The sequence below is a fragment of the Urocitellus parryii genome, chromosome 10 (assembly GCF_045843805.1).
Source record: "Urocitellus parryii isolate mUroPar1 chromosome 10, mUroPar1.hap1, whole genome shotgun sequence".
NCBI lineage: Eukaryota > Metazoa > Chordata > Mammalia > Rodentia > Sciuridae > Urocitellus > Urocitellus parryii.
The window spans coordinates 21,169,140-21,184,970 of NC_135540.1; the positions used below are offsets into that span (position 1 = coordinate 21,169,140).

Genomic DNA, 15,831 nt, shown 5'->3' on the forward strand with positions numbered 1-15,831 from the left:
TGGTTAAGAAACAGAATCCAAGAATGAACAGAAGTGGAAACCCATTATATCCTCCCTCAGAGAATTCTTTTTTTTTTTTTTTTTTGGTTGTTGTTGTTTTGTATTAGGGATTGAATACGGAGGTCTTTATCAAGGAGCTACATCCCTGATCCCTTTTATTTTCTATTTTAATACGGGGCCTCACTAAGTCGCTGAGGCTGGCTTCAAACTTGCAATCCTCCTACCACAGCTTCCCAAGCTGCTGGGATTATAGGCGGGTGCCACTGTGCCCAGCCCTCGGAGTTCTTTTCTAAATGAGAGAATATCGGTAGGAAAGGAGGAATAACCCATCACAAAGAAATATGCCTCAACATAAAGTTATAGGGGCTTTCAACCAAGGAAGAACCACCAATCACTTCTGAAATGAACAGCTGCCACCCCAATACACAAGCATGAATCTTTTGCCACAGTCTCCCAGCAGCTGAATGATTTCTTTGAATCCATCTTAGAAACCTGACCTAATTTCTCCTTTTTATGTTGTTTTTCACTTGCCATTAAACAAATTGAGCCTTTTCCCACCAATTTAATTTATTATAAATTTTGTAGGAACTAATAGCCATAGCTCTTAGTCTGTGAGTATTGTGCAGAACGTTCCTCCTTGGACTTCTCTGTCCTTGGTCGCCCGATTTCCCACTAAGGTGGAAAAATTGCCATCTCTGGTTCACCCACCTCTCTTACTTGTCTATCTCATATCCTAAATTCCACTCAATATCACCAATTTTAGCACATCTTAATATGAATACAACCAATTCTTTCATAAGCTGCTATGGTTATGAGATTTCTGTAACATGACTGCTTTATGTTCAAAACACGGTTTTGAACAAAATAGAAGCACAGCACGCACTTATGTTTAAATCAGGTTAGCCCCCAGGACTCACCTCATTTCCACCAACTGCCTTGGTTAAAATCACTGCAGAAGACACAGGGGGAGGCATGCAACCTACTGTCTGCAAACTGAAAAATAAAAGAAAATCCAATTGTAAATAGCTTTTTTCCCCCAATTATAATAGCTTTCACTGTATTTATTCTAAAATAGCAGAACTGAGCAAATAAAAATAGGAGAATGTTTATTGATGCATATTCCCTGGTGAGTTTAGACGATTTTATATGAAGCAACATTACTTAGAAGATGCAGCAAATGTGCAGCCTCTGAGCTCTCGTTACATTCTACAAGCGAGGGTGATTTTAGTTTCGTAGTTATTTAAGCTCTGATTATGCAATTCAAAACACAGCCAACTTATAGTAAATACAGTCATTGAAACATAAATAATCTCAGGTTATTTTCAGTTAAAGTAAAAATGCTCCTTAAACTTTTTTTAGAAATCTTTTAGTAAAAATAAAGCTCTAAACTACATCTGAAGTTGAAAAATATTTAATAAAACACAACTTACATTTTCAATTTCTTTCTATGAAACAGCAATTCTCAAACTTTCACCTTATAAAAGACATTTTCATGTTGTAGTGTCATTATAAAAATAGGCATGACATAATCATATGTGTTGAATTTAGATTCTATAGTGATTGTCTCATATCTGTTCTAAATTTGGTTTTTATTAAATTATGTTTATACTTACAAGATCCTAATAACAAGTCTACTCTCTTAAAGATACAAAATAAATTGCACAAGAAAATGAAATAATGAGTACTATATCTAAGTACTAAAATTAAAAAAAAAAATTCAGAATTCATATAGAATATACCTTTCTAGGGAAAAGATATAGGAGGAGCAAGGAGCTACCCTAACTAGGGGGAAACTGATGTAGGGCATAGTGGACAAAGAGCATCTGACATAAAACAGATTTTGAATCATGTGTTTATAGATGACTTTTATTGATTCTTTTAAGAATGTGTTATCTAAAATTTATGCAGTAAATTTATGTTAGCTCTGAAATAAGAAAAAAATGTTTTAGTTCCTTTTGATTAAAACATAAGAAAACTCAACTTATGGGATTTCCAACTCATTCAATTCAATATATATATATATATATTTTTTTTTTCCTCCCACTGTTTTTATATTTAGAGTGGCCTCTTGCTATGTTAACCCAGGCTGATCTGGAACTTCTGGGCTCACGCGACACTTCTGCATCAGGTTCCTGAATAGTTAGGGCTACAGGTACAAGCTATCACACCCAGCTTGGTCTTAGGTCTGTTTCCTAAGTGAGGTTAATGCAGTCTGTCCTATTATGAATTCCCAGCCTCTGCCCCTTCTTCAGGTTCACTAATACAAAGCATTTACCATTTGTAGTAGATCCAATTCTACACACTTGACACACATTGTCTTATCTATTCCTCTCAAGTATTATTCTCACTTTAATGAAAACTAAAGTTAAGACAGAAGGTCAATAATTTGCGCAAACTCCAAAAGCCAGCTCTCTAGAGTTAAAACTTTTATTCTGGCATCCAGGGTCAAAGATTTACTTATCTAGGACTCCTTCAGCCTTCTATTTCCCCTACCACCAATACTAGGTGAGTCCTGTAGAGCATTTTCAATCTTTTTAACTTTTTCAATCTTTTCTGTCTCCTAGTCCCTTCCCTTTAACTTACAAAGAAACAGAATTCTCCCTATCTTAAAAAACAAAAATCTTTGAATTGTATATTGAACTATATATGGAATATATGAGTAGGATACTACGTAAGAGTATCCAAAACAGAATGCATAAGATATTATTCCTGCCTTTAAGAAGATTCAATACACAAATGTAGATAACTAAAAATAAGCAAAATTAGTACTGTTGCCCCCTCAAGATCCAATCCTATATTTTTCATTGCAACTCACTGTTGGTCTTTAAAGAATACTCTACCCCCATGACCCCAAAACAATGCATTTTCCCTTAATGTCTCTGGAATTGGATTTCTTCCCCACTTCTACTAGTCTAGAAGTGATCTGAAAGTATCCTGTGATCTCCAAATCTCCAAACCAAACATCCTTTCCCTATTCGCTCTATTTACATTCTTGCTTCTCCAGGCAACTCTTATTCTTATCTTCTTAGTCACCAGCTTACTTCATCATTCTCATTTACTCATTTACCCCTTTTAAACTATTCTTTTTTTTTTTTTTTTTTTTTTGCTGGCTTTCCTGCTGTCTTTTCAATCTTATTTTGAGTCCATAGAAATATTTTTAAATTTACATTTCTAGCCCTAACTACTACCACCAAATTTATAGCCAGATAGTTCCCTCAAACTAAACACATCTAATATTGAATTTACATATTTCCTTTCTTTCAGCTTTATTGAGGCATAATTCGACGAATAAAAACTGAATATATTTACATATAAAATGTTTTAAAATATGTCTACATTGTGAAATCATTTCCATAATCTAGCTAATTAACATAGGTATCACCTCACAAAGTTATCTTTGTGTGTGTTGTGCAGTGAGAATACTTAAGATCTCTCCCAAAAATTTGGCAGTACATAAAATACACTATTATTAACTATAGTCCCTGGGCTGTACAATAGATCTCCAGAACAAATTTATATATTTTCTAAAAAATTGATTTTTTCCTGTGACTTTACCACAGGAACCAGTTTTCACCTAATGATCCAATTTGAAATTCCAGAGTTATAGGCAACTCCACTTGCTCCTTATAAATTAACCAGTCCCCACATCCTAGTTTCCATTCTTCTCCATGACTGTTGCCATCATTCTTGTTAAGATGCTTTTCATTGGATTCTAGAAACTTTCAAATGTACTGAATGCTCTCTACCTCCACACTGACCCTTCACCACTGCACAGTGAGGAGAGTGTGCTCAGAACACCTTTATTTAACAGGATCCTGAGTCTGCAACTCCCTCAAGTTAACATCCTAAGTGTGTACTCTCTGACTGGGCAGAGGAAAAAGTAAGCTAGGAGAGAGCTTTCTTGGAGTTAAACCAAGGATGTACTTTTTTAAGTCTAACTTCCCAAAGTGAGAACTATATGGTTGCTTTATTTAGCATACTGAATTGCAAGCACTATTCTTCCAATAATAAACACAGTACAGTGCTATCAGACCAATCTCCCGGAATGACCACCTTTTAGCACTATGTCTTTTCATTTTAGCACTTTTAAGAGCTCCCCGTCACTTGTAGCTTCAAACCCAAACTCCTCAGTGCAGACCTTTGCTGATGCGGTCCAGAAGAAATATTTTTATGTTTGACTTTTACTAATGTCTCATTTTTTAACTTTCTACTTTAAAGCATATACAACCCTTGCTGAACCATTTATCCTTTAGCTGGTTTTACCATTCATTTGATAAAACATAGGCGGCCCCATCTTTATTGTAAGAAACAACCATGTACATTATCCTCTGTATCCAACTAGGTTGGAAGGTCCCTGAAGACAAGGAAACCGAGTTAGTATGTCCCTATACTTTGAGTGGCCTACATGTGGCAGATACAATTGGTTCTGTGTGTGTGTGTGTGTGTGTGTGTGTGTGAGAGATGTGTGTATATGTGTGTGTGTGTGTTACTGGGGATTGAACCCAAGGGTGCTTGGCCACTGGTCCATATCCCACCCACCCCCTATTTTGTGTATTTGATTTAGAGATAGGGTCTCAATGAGTTGCTTAGGGTTTCACTAAGTTGTTGAGGTTGGCTTTGAACTCTCGATCTTCCAATCTCAGCCTCCCAAATCACTGGGATTACAGGCCTGCACCATCATGCCCAGCAACTACAATTGGTTCTTGATGCACATATGGTGTTGCTCTAAAATGCTGCCATTTTACTTATGTGAGCTCTTATGCTTTGGGATGAATTTAATGCTCATTCTCTCAGAACTCAATCTGGCCAAAGTGGCACTCTTCACTTTCCCTCTGCTCCTAACCCAGTTAAGTAAATGACACTGCCAAATTACTCAGTGGCTTGTACCTAAAACCTAGAAGTCCTCACTACAGCCTCTCCACCCACGGGCTCTGAGAGCTCTGTTAAATTCTACCCTGTGTGCACTCACCTCTCTATCGCATGACTGCCTCACCCCTCTGGTCTCCAAACTCATCTCCTATCTTTCTCTCGGCTGCCTCTACTGCCTACTTCCCACAGAGCAGCCAGAAGAATCATTTTCAAATATAAATCAAACTCCATTTCTCCCTCATTTCAGTCCCTACAATAGCTTCCCATAGCATTTAGTATCAAGTCAGAATTCTTTATTGGGTATTTATAAGCCTCTGTATACACAGCTCGTGCCGACCTTCCCACCTCCACACTATGTTATCTCTCCTCCACATCACCATGATCTGGCCATCCTGGCTGTTCTACTGACCTTACACACACCGGGTTTATCGCTGCCTTAGAGCCTCACACATTCTGTTTTCCTTGTCTAGAACATTCTGCCCTAAGAATTCTGCAGTTCAAATTAATCACCAGCCTGCCTAACAGCTTTCAACCACATCACAGTTTGAACTCTTCTCACACCTCTCTTTTATCTTGCTCACCTATTTACTTGTTTATAGACAGTCGTTCCCCAAGTCTCCCCAACACGCAAAATGAACTGGCATGCTGCCAGTTTTGCTGTTGTTTCTCTACTATTACCTATAAAAACTCATGGCTCATAGTAGGGGCTAAAGAAGTGACTTGAATAAATAGGCGATTTTAATTGATATCCCCACATCATTTTTAAGTAGAAGGTAAAAGTATGATTACATTTTATAGACCAGGAAATTGAGGTTCAAAACTATTAAATAACTTTGCTCAAAGGCATGTTGGGGATAGGATCAGAAACCAACTTTCAGGCTCTAAGCTCAGTATTTTAGCTGTCATATTACGATTCTATAATAGGTTTAGTTTTAAATCACTTTAAAAATTCTTTAATTGTTATTTTCATCAAATATGACTTTTTAATGAAAAGGATTCTAATAAAATCTACTGTTAATTCAACTATTACATCAAACAAAACAAAACACATGGAAAAGTAAATATTTACAGAAATGTATACATATTTTTCCCTTCTTGTACATTTTGAAAAAAAAATATTCCATCATTATCTGTATACATTTTTTAAGATACAGAATGCAAAGTTAAAGCATCCAATGGACAGCCTACATTACACACATGCACATACATCTTATGACCTCTAGTTTCTTCAATTTTTTTTTTCTCTTTAAAACTCACAAAAAGGCATATATCCTAGTATCTTTTAAGGTTTTTTTGTGTGTGTGTTGTTGATTTTTTTTTCTTTTTTTTGTACCAGGGATTGAACCCAAGGAACTTAACCACTAGAAAGCCATATACCCAGCCCTTTTTATTTTTTATTTTGAAACAGGGTCTCAGTAGGTTGCTTACAGCCTTGGCAAGTTGCTGAGGCTGGCCTTGAACTTGCGATCCTCCTGCCTCAGACTTCTGAGCTGCTGGGATTACAGGTGTGCACTATAGTGCCTGGTTTATCGTAGTATTTTAAGATTAAGCATAGGGATGTATTTTAAGATGTTATTAAACTATTTCTTATTAATCTTTTTGATGAAATACTGTTGTTTTAAAGGATGATAATGCTGGGCTGGGGATGTGGCTCAAGCGGTAGCGCGCTCGCCTGGCATGCGTGCGGCCCGGGTTCGATCCTCAGCACCACATACCAACAAAGATGTTGTGTCTGCCGAGAACTAAAGAAAATAAATAAAAAAAAAAAAAAAAAAGGATGATAATGCTAATGTAAAAAAATGTTTTTATTTCCTTATAAGAAAGCACATGCCACATTAAAAGTACACCCTTCAAAAGATTTAAACGTACCCTTTTAAGAGCCATTCATTGATGGATGTGATTGATAAAAGCTGAAGAAAAAGCCATATTGCCGCTGGGAAGAAGACAAGTGTAAAGATCTGAATAAAAAGGTGCAATTTTATATGTACCAAAGCACTGGTCAGCTCCTGGAAAAGAAAGGACACAAAATAAATAAAGGTAAGAAAATTATTTCTGAAAAAGATAGCATCACAAGTTTGTCTTTAGTTCTGAATTGTTTCATAGTTTTATCCATGAGCATATCTATAAGAGACAGACCTCAAGAAAAAAAAAAAAAGGTTCTCATGATGGTTACAAAGTACTTTTATATAAAATTTCCAAAATATATTTTAACATCTTTCAAATACACAATATGGCCTAGCAATTCAGATCTGTAAAACTCTGGACCAGGAAGTATAAGCTAATCACACTACTAAAGATTTACAGATTGTTGACTCCATAAACAAATAAGCATACTTACCTACAATTAATCTTTCAAAAAAAAATCTTTGCCGGACTTATCACATTTTAATTAAGTATAATAATTAACCTCTATTCATCACATCAAATTTATAAGGCCTATCACATTTTAATTAATTAATCTCTATTCATTATACCAAATTTATAAGGCCTCAATTTGTCAAGATGTTCCTGGATCTACAAATAATAATTTCTTACACAATCGCCTCAATAATAGTCTATAATTTAAAAATGACTCCCTGTACAGTACAGTCACTGTATTCTGTAACATTTATTAAATAATAACCATAGACCATGACCTGAGCTTGTGGCTTTACATGTTATTTCCTTAATCCTCACAGCAACCCCATTAGATAGATATTATTATGCTTATTTTACTGATGAGGAAACTGAGGTTGATAGCTACTACACAGTGAAAATCAGTTATCAAATCCATTTTGGCACACTAGGGAGAAAAATGTACATTAAATATAAACAGGTACTTGTTATTGAGTCTCACAGCTAAAAAGGAATAATTAGTTCATCTCCAGAGTTCAAATATATATGCCTATTTGAATTTGTGTTATGTGATTATTCAGTTAAAATCAAACAAATTTAGAAAGTAGTAGAAAAAGTATACACCTTGAAAACAAGTAACCATGAAAACATATTCAAAGATGTCAGAAATTCACTGGTTATGGCCCTAGTTCAAGTAAGATGTTGAGGAGATCTTCAACTCAGAGACATTCGTGGTATGATAAAGAGTCGGTCAATGGAGACTCACTGACTTAAGGCCACGTTCTGATCTGTCCCATCAGCTCCTGCTATCTCCCCATGTAGAGGCACACAGCAGTTCCTATTTGATCATAAGTCATCTCTGTAGACATGTAAAAAATTTCTGGCAGTCTGGGTCTAATATAGGGTCACTGGGAAACACCAGACCTACAGAAACCACAAATGCCAAATAAATATTCTTTTTTTATTTAGAAAAAAACAGTAAAATGATTAGCTAGAATGCAACAGCTGAGGCATTTGCATCTACTTCTGATAGGAATATCAACTGGCATAACTTTTCTGGAAAGTAACTTGGAAATTTATAACAAGACCCATAATATAATTCACATTCTTAGACCCCAAAACTTCATGTCTAGGCACTTACTCCACAAATATAAAAAATAGTAATGAATAGCTATGCACAGAGTTATCATCACAGCTATCTTTTAGACCAAAATCTAAAAACAACTTAAATAGTTAAGTCCAAAAATGGGAGAAAAATTAAATAGATCAAGTATAACCACAGTGTTATGAGCTATTAAAACGGTTGGTGAGGATGTCGGAGTATGAAATGTTACCCTACTCCACAACAGGAGTGTAAACTGGCACAGCCTATGGAGAACATTCTGGCACCTCATTCCTTCATTCATCAAATACTTGCTGAGCACATAGGACCATTCTATTAATAATAACCATATGCCATGATGATCTGAACTCGTGGCTTTATATGTTATTTTATTTAATCCTCACAGCAACCCCATTAGGTAGATATTATTATCTAAACTATACATCACAACTTAAAATGTGTATATTATTTGAGCCAGAAATTCCACTTCTAGGAATTTATCCTTCACTTATATTCCCAGTGTGGGAAATGGCATATATTTAGGCTAATCTTCACAACACATCTGTAATAGCAAAACTTTGTAAAAATACTTAAGTGTCCATCAATAGAAGAAAAGTAAAATATATCATAGTGCATCCACACAATAGCACACTATTTGGCATATAAAAAGAAATAGTATTTTTGATGTGTTAATGTAAAACAACCTACAAGGTATTTTTTTTTTTTTTTTAGTAAAATAAGGTAAGGTACCAAACAACATAAATAATACAACTTGTACGGGGGTGGGATACACATTTATGCTTTGCATAGCCTATCTCTGGAAAAATACATACAAACTATAAAAATTGGTTGTCCCCAGAGAAAAGAACCAGATATGTGGTGAAAAGGTAAAAAGAAGACTTCTCATCCTAAATAATCTTGTACCTTTTGATTCTGAACTATGTAAATAAATCATATACTTCTCAAAGTAAATAAAATGTAAGCTATTTTATTTTCATATATAATATATAAGTGATGAAAAATTAATTAATATTATTAAATTACATGAAAAATTGTTTTACAGTGTTACATGGAAAAAATAAGGTAAGGTCATATGTGTATGCATGTTTACATATATGTCTACAAGTATGTATACAGATATACATACATACATATAATTTTATTTTTAAAAACAAAAACTTTATTTTAAAAATATCATATATATAAAGCATTTGTAGGGCAAAGGGACTAAAAAAACACATGATATTAATAGCAGTCATTTTTAAACTTTCTAATCATTTTACAATAAGTAAATGTCACTTTTTAAATCAGTAAAAAGTAATAAAACTATAGTTTAAAAATACTAACTCTCCTAACAAATAAAATTAAAAGTAACTGCAAATGTAAAAGAACAATGGAACAGTAAAGAACTCAGCAAAATGAGCCACGATGGCCTACCATGGGCCACCAGGGGCTTCTGAAGCACAGGAAAGAACAGACAGGAAGTGTTTCTAAGGAAGATTTTTAAGACTCTCACAAAAATCCAGTGTCAAATATTTTCCATATCTTCTTCATACAATCATAAAGGTAAGAAAAGGAAACAACGGAAAATAAAAAATAAGTAAACCCTATAAAATCCAAAATAGTATCATTCCATACATACCCACGTATAGATGGCCATACATTCAAATAAATCCCATCATGAATAATTAAAAAGGAGACCCTGCATGACATTTTGTTTATTCACATGTAAGACAGGTCAAATTCCATTAAAATAAACTTAAGGAGATACTCCACATAATGTACTGATTATGCCAGAGTCTCACTGACGGCATCAAGAAAACCAGGGCTCTGACTGGGAAGTAGAAATATTTTCATTACATACCAATTTCCCTTCTAGCCCTTATTTGACCTTTATTTGATTCCCTTTCCAAGAGTCAGCCTCATAGCTCTGGGCTTCGAACAAGCAGCATGAGCCTAAATTTTAAATTTGCTATATTTATTTTTCAGCTAAAGGGATTAAAAATTCATAATCGGTTTAGAAAAATAAAGAAAATGTATTCTGCCCTACTCTGGATCCCTTTTCAGGACCTGAGCTTCCTGCTCATCTTTGTTTCTATCCCCAGCACCAAGCATGGTGCCTTGGAGCCACAGACACTTAAAAGGTATTTGTTTAAATGAATTGGCCCTTCCATAACCTATTGTGACATATTCTCTGAAACTGTAGGTTTGAAGTTAGCTAAATATGAAATAAATTTAAAATGGAACCTTATTTCAATATAACAAAACTTCAGAAACCATTCAACAGGTATTTCAGAAATTAGAAATCAGGGCAAGGGTTGTGGCTCATTAATGGAGCGCTTGCCTAGCACGTGCGGGGTGCTGGGTTCAATCCTCATAAAAGCACCACATAAAAATAAATAAAAATAGGCAGGTCGGGGTTACATGGCCGCAACTGCAGCAAAGCGAGAGATCTGAGCCGACACTGGGTACTGTCCGGGGGCCCCGCACTCCCTCGATGAGTCGGAGAAGTCCCGTTGTATCAGAGTAAGATGGACGGTAGCTTTGATTGTGATTGTGGTGAGCTGGAGCCACCTGGTCACTAACAAAAGACATCTGTCAACCAACAGTCGCCAGGGCTTCCTGTTGAAATATATAGCAACAAAGGAAGAAAAGAAGCAAAACGGAAACAGTGCTTACCAGCACCTTAGAATGATGCTGCTCAGGACCAGTCCAACACTGAATGCATCTGCACTGTGAGGAGAATGTTCATAGAAGCCTGTTGTGTGCATATTTATTCACATTTTTGTTAAATGTTAAATCGTTTAGCACAGTATATCTGAGTGCATAGTATGTCATTTCATTCTGTTTGAGTTTCTTGAGTGTTTTCTTTAAATGTCTGCAGAGTTGCTGCCCTTTTCTTGAACTATGAGTACTGCAATCTTTTTAAGTCTCAATATGAGTAGAGCTTTTTGAGCTTTAAATCTGAGGGGAACTCAACAGGCCTGGTTGGCATATGCAATGAACATCAAGAAACCATCTTGCTATGGAAGCATAATTATTTTTCTTCTCCCTTTTTGAAAGATCTTTCCTTTTGATGCCTGTTTTCTTCCTTGTTTACACAAGTTCAACAATTCGAAAGGAAAAGGCGATAGTAAGGGTTTCAAAATGGCAGAGAAATTTGAAAGTCTTATGAACATTCATGGTTTTGATCTGGGCTCTAGGTATATGGACTTAAAACCATTGGGTTGTGGAGGCAATGGTTTATTTTTTTCTGCTGTAGACAATGACTGTGACAAAAGAGTAGCCATCAAGAAAATTGTCCTTACTGATCCCCAGAGTGTCAAACATGCTCTCCGTGAAATCAAAATTATTAGAAGACTTGACCATGATAACATGAAAGTGTTTGAAATTCTTGGCCCCAGTGGAAGCCAGTTAACAGACGATGTGGGCTCTCTTGCTGAACTGAACAGTGTTTACATTGTTCCAGAGTACATGGAGACAGACTTGGCTAATGTGCTGGAGCAGGGCCCTTTACTGGAAGAGCATGCCAGGCTTTTCATGTATCAGCTGCTACGGGGGCTCAAGTATATTCACTCTGCAAATGTACTGCACAGAGATCTCAAACCATCTAATCTTTTCATTAATACTGAAGACTTGGTGCTGAAGATAGGTGACTTTGGTCTTGCACGGATTATGGATCCTCATTATTCCCATAAGGGTTATCTTTCTGAAGGTTTGGTTACTAAATGGTACAGATCCCCACGTCTTTTACTTTCTCCTAATAACTGTACTAAAGCCATTGACATGTGGGCTGCAGGCTGCATCTTTGCTGAAATGCTGACTGGTAAAACCCTCTTTGCAGGTGCACATGAACTTGAACAGATGCAACTGATTTTAGAATCTATTCCTGTTGTATATGAGGAAGATGGTCAGGGGCTTCTCAGTGTAATTCCAGTTTACATTAGAAATGATATGACTGAGCCACACAAACCTTTAACTCAGCTGCTTCCAGGAATTAGTCGAGAAGCACTGGATTTCCTGGAACAAATTTTGACATTTAGCCCCATGGATCGATTGACAGCAGAGGAAGCACTCTCTCATCCTTATATGAGTATATATTCTTTTCCAATGGATGAGCCAATTTCAAGCCATCCTTTTCACATTGAAGATGAAGTTGATGATATTTTGCTTATGGATGAAACTTACCATCACATTTATAACTGGGAAAGGTACCATGATTGTCAGTTTTCAGAGCATGATTGGCCTATACATAACAACTTCGATATTGATGAAGTTCAGCTTGACCCACAAGCTCTGTCTGATGTCACTGATGAAGAAGAAGTACAGGTTGATCCTCGAAAATATTTGGATGGACATCGAGAAAAGTATCTGGAGGATCCTGCTTTTGATACCAGTTACTCCACTGAGCCTTGTTGGCAGTACCCAGATCATCATGAAAACAAATATTGTGATCTAGAGTGCAGCCATACTTGTAACTACAAAACAAGGTCATCATCATATTTAGATAATTTAGTTTGGAGAGAGAGTGAAGTTAATCATTATTATGAACCCAAACTTATTATAGATCTTTCCAATTGGAAAGAACAAAGCAAAGAAAAATCTGATAAGAAAGGCAAGTCAAAATGTGAAAGGAATGGATTGGTTAAAGCCCAGATAGCGCTAGAGGAAGCATCACAGCAACTGGCTGAAAAAGAAAGGGAAAAGAATCAGGGATTTGATTTTGATTCCTTTATTGCAGGAACTATTCAACTTAGTTCCCAACATGAGCCTACTGATGTTGTTGATAAATTAAATGACTTGAATAGCTCAGTGTCCCAACTAGAGTTGAAAAGTTTGATATCAAAGTCAGTAAGCCGAGAAAAACAGGAAAAAGGAATGGCAGATTTGGCTCAATTAGAAGCCTTGTACCAATCTTCTTGGGATAGCCAGTTTGTGAGTGGTAGGGAGGAATGTTTTCTCATCAATCAGTTTTGTTGTGAGGTCAGGAAAGATGAACAGGTTGAGAAGGAAAACACTTATACCAGTTACTTGGACAAGTTCTTTAGCAGGAAAGAAGATACTGAAATGCTAGAAACTGAGCCAGTAGAGGATGGGAAACTTGGGGAGAGAGGAAATGAGGAAGGATTTCTGAACAACAGTGGGGAGTTCCTTTTTAACAAGCAGCTTGAATCCATAGGCATCCCACAGTTTCATAGTCCAGTGGGGTCACCACGTAAGTCAATCCAGGCCACGTTAACACCTTCTGCTATGAAATCTTCCCTTCAAATTCCTCATAAAACATACAGCAGCATTCTGAAACATCTGAACTAAAACACTCAGCAGACATTTCTTTTTGTATTCTTCATGAAATGTGTTTGTCTTTTTTTTATTACTAGTGTTTAAGTCATTTTTTACTTGAATCAGATGGTGTCATTTAGTAAGGATTTTTATTAGTTCTTGGTTTTTAAAATCCAGAATTTTTTTCTACATGAGATAGTTTTCATTTTAACTAGCATGTCATTTGCACACAAAAAAAGAATAGAGCAAAATAATGCAATGCAGGAGGAGACAAAAGAAATGCACTAAGACAAGTAAAAAACATTCTCTCATAGAACAATGATCTGTTTTACAGGAAACAAAAATCTTGCCTTGAAATTTACACAGTGAGACTGTACATAATTGCATGAAAATATCTATTTTTTTCCTAAAACATTTTTCATTCATTATTATTTTCCAGTTTTTCATACTGTACACATTTCTTGAAACACATGATACCAGCAGCAACTGAAAATGAATGCCGAATTTGGTACACATGTGTTATCTACCTCAAGGTAACAAAAGTATGTGGCAAAACATATACCACCCATAGTGCTTCACAATATGCACTTCTATTTAGCCAGTGTTTATTGTAGTAAACTATTAAGACTCATTGTTTATAAATGTTCTGGTATTCATTCTTTATAGTGAAGTGTTAATACATCACATCTTATTTATTTTAGCAAATCAGTATATTTTCTGTATTTAATTATAAAATTAACTTAGCTTTAAAACTTTATTTGCAACTACACTTTTTCCATTTGGCACTATGGTTTGTTGCCTACCTAGCTGAATATATAATATCAGCTTATCCTAAGGCTGTCCACATACTTAATTTACTTAAGTGTTCATTTTAAGTAAAGTACTCACTGTGTATAGGAATTTGTATTTTGGAGGTGCTTGATCTATCTACAAAGAAAAATTAGGAATTACTTTATTATAAAATGCTCCTAGAAGTCTTAATTGTGTTTATTTTTTAAAAATACTGTAATGTTAGACTTGTGTGCATGGAAGTAATTAAGGTACATCATTATTGTAGTTTTAAAGTTGTACATGATAAGACATTTTTTGTTTTTACTGTATGTTTTTACCGAATGATCTATTCCCCATCCCAAGGCAAGCATGAATAAAATTAGGTTAAATGTAAAAAAATAAATAAATAAATAAATAAATAAATAAAAATAAAGGTATTGTGACCAATTGCAACTAAAAAAAATTTTTAATTAGAAATCAATAGTCATGAAATTGAAGATGTAGCATTGCATTAGCATAGTATCCTTTATAATTTTAATAAATTGGTAAAACAAATTTTAGAATACACATCACTAAACCAATGTATGAAAAACAGACATTGAAATGATCGATTTTATAAATCAAACTTGAGTGGAACCAAATAAGTACTTCCAAATAACCTCAAGTCAATAATTTACTGGGTGTCTCCTGTGTGCAAAAATACACTATTGTAGGACTACTAAGACACACAAATCATAATAGCAATTGAAATTAATTCAGGATTATTAACTGGAAAATAACAAGATGCTACCTCCTAATTTATAACTGTTTGTTTGCCCAAGAAAATAGAGATGGTCTAATATTACACAGCGATGCAATCTAGCACATTAAATGGCTTTTGAAAATTACTTAATGTTGTATTGAATTGAAAAGGGCCTAAAAGGAGGAAATGGCTTTGATGGCTACTTAGATACCACGATAAAGCACAGATCGAGACATTTCATCATTAGATCCAAATTAGCTGGATGACTCTGAAGGTTTCCTAGGTGTTTAGAGTAGCTGGTCCTTAGAGAGAGGCTGATAGCTGTGACATTCTTCTTTCTTCAACTCTTGCATCCCACAAAGTTGGCTGCTTTACAGAAGAGCATGATGTAAGAAGCTAAGGAGTGAGAGACATCAAGACTCTTGCCAGATTTCCCATGGCCTAAGTAACAGCTGTAGCCACTAAGCAGCCACCAGGGGACGTAGTTAGAGCAAGGTCCCGACAGAGGACTTGGGTAAGGCAGCTGCTCCACAAGAAGCATCAGCCAAGGTCAGCAGGAAGACCTCCAAGTCGGATCAGCCCAGAGCCACAGCAGTGGCAAATATCTCCTGGTATCACTGTGCCCCACATTTCAGAACCAATATTGAACTGGGGTGCTGACAAAAAAAAAAAAAAGGTCTATTCCCTGTAATAATGGTTCTTTCATATCAACAATTCTTATAAAATCTTGAAT

The 15,831-nt window shown here is 35.6% G+C and overlaps 1 protein-coding gene and 1 pseudogene across 1 annotated transcript in view; one reads left to right on the top strand and one right to left on the bottom strand.

The window, feature by feature from the left end:
• Positions 1-15,831, bottom strand: part of Slc10a7 (solute carrier family 10 member 7) — a 253,890-nt gene that overhangs the window by 229,105 nt on the left and 8,954 nt on the right. The window contains exons 3-4 of the mRNA XM_026392715.2: positions 6,739-6,875; positions 918-993 (exon numbers count right to left, since the gene is read on the bottom strand). Of these exons, the coding sequence (XP_026248500.1) occupies positions 918-993; positions 6,739-6,875 (213 nt within the window). The remainder of the gene's footprint in view (positions 1-917; positions 994-6,738; positions 6,876-15,831) is intronic.
• LOC144257252 (mitogen-activated protein kinase 6 pseudogene) lies at positions 11,343-13,999 on the top strand (annotated as a pseudogene).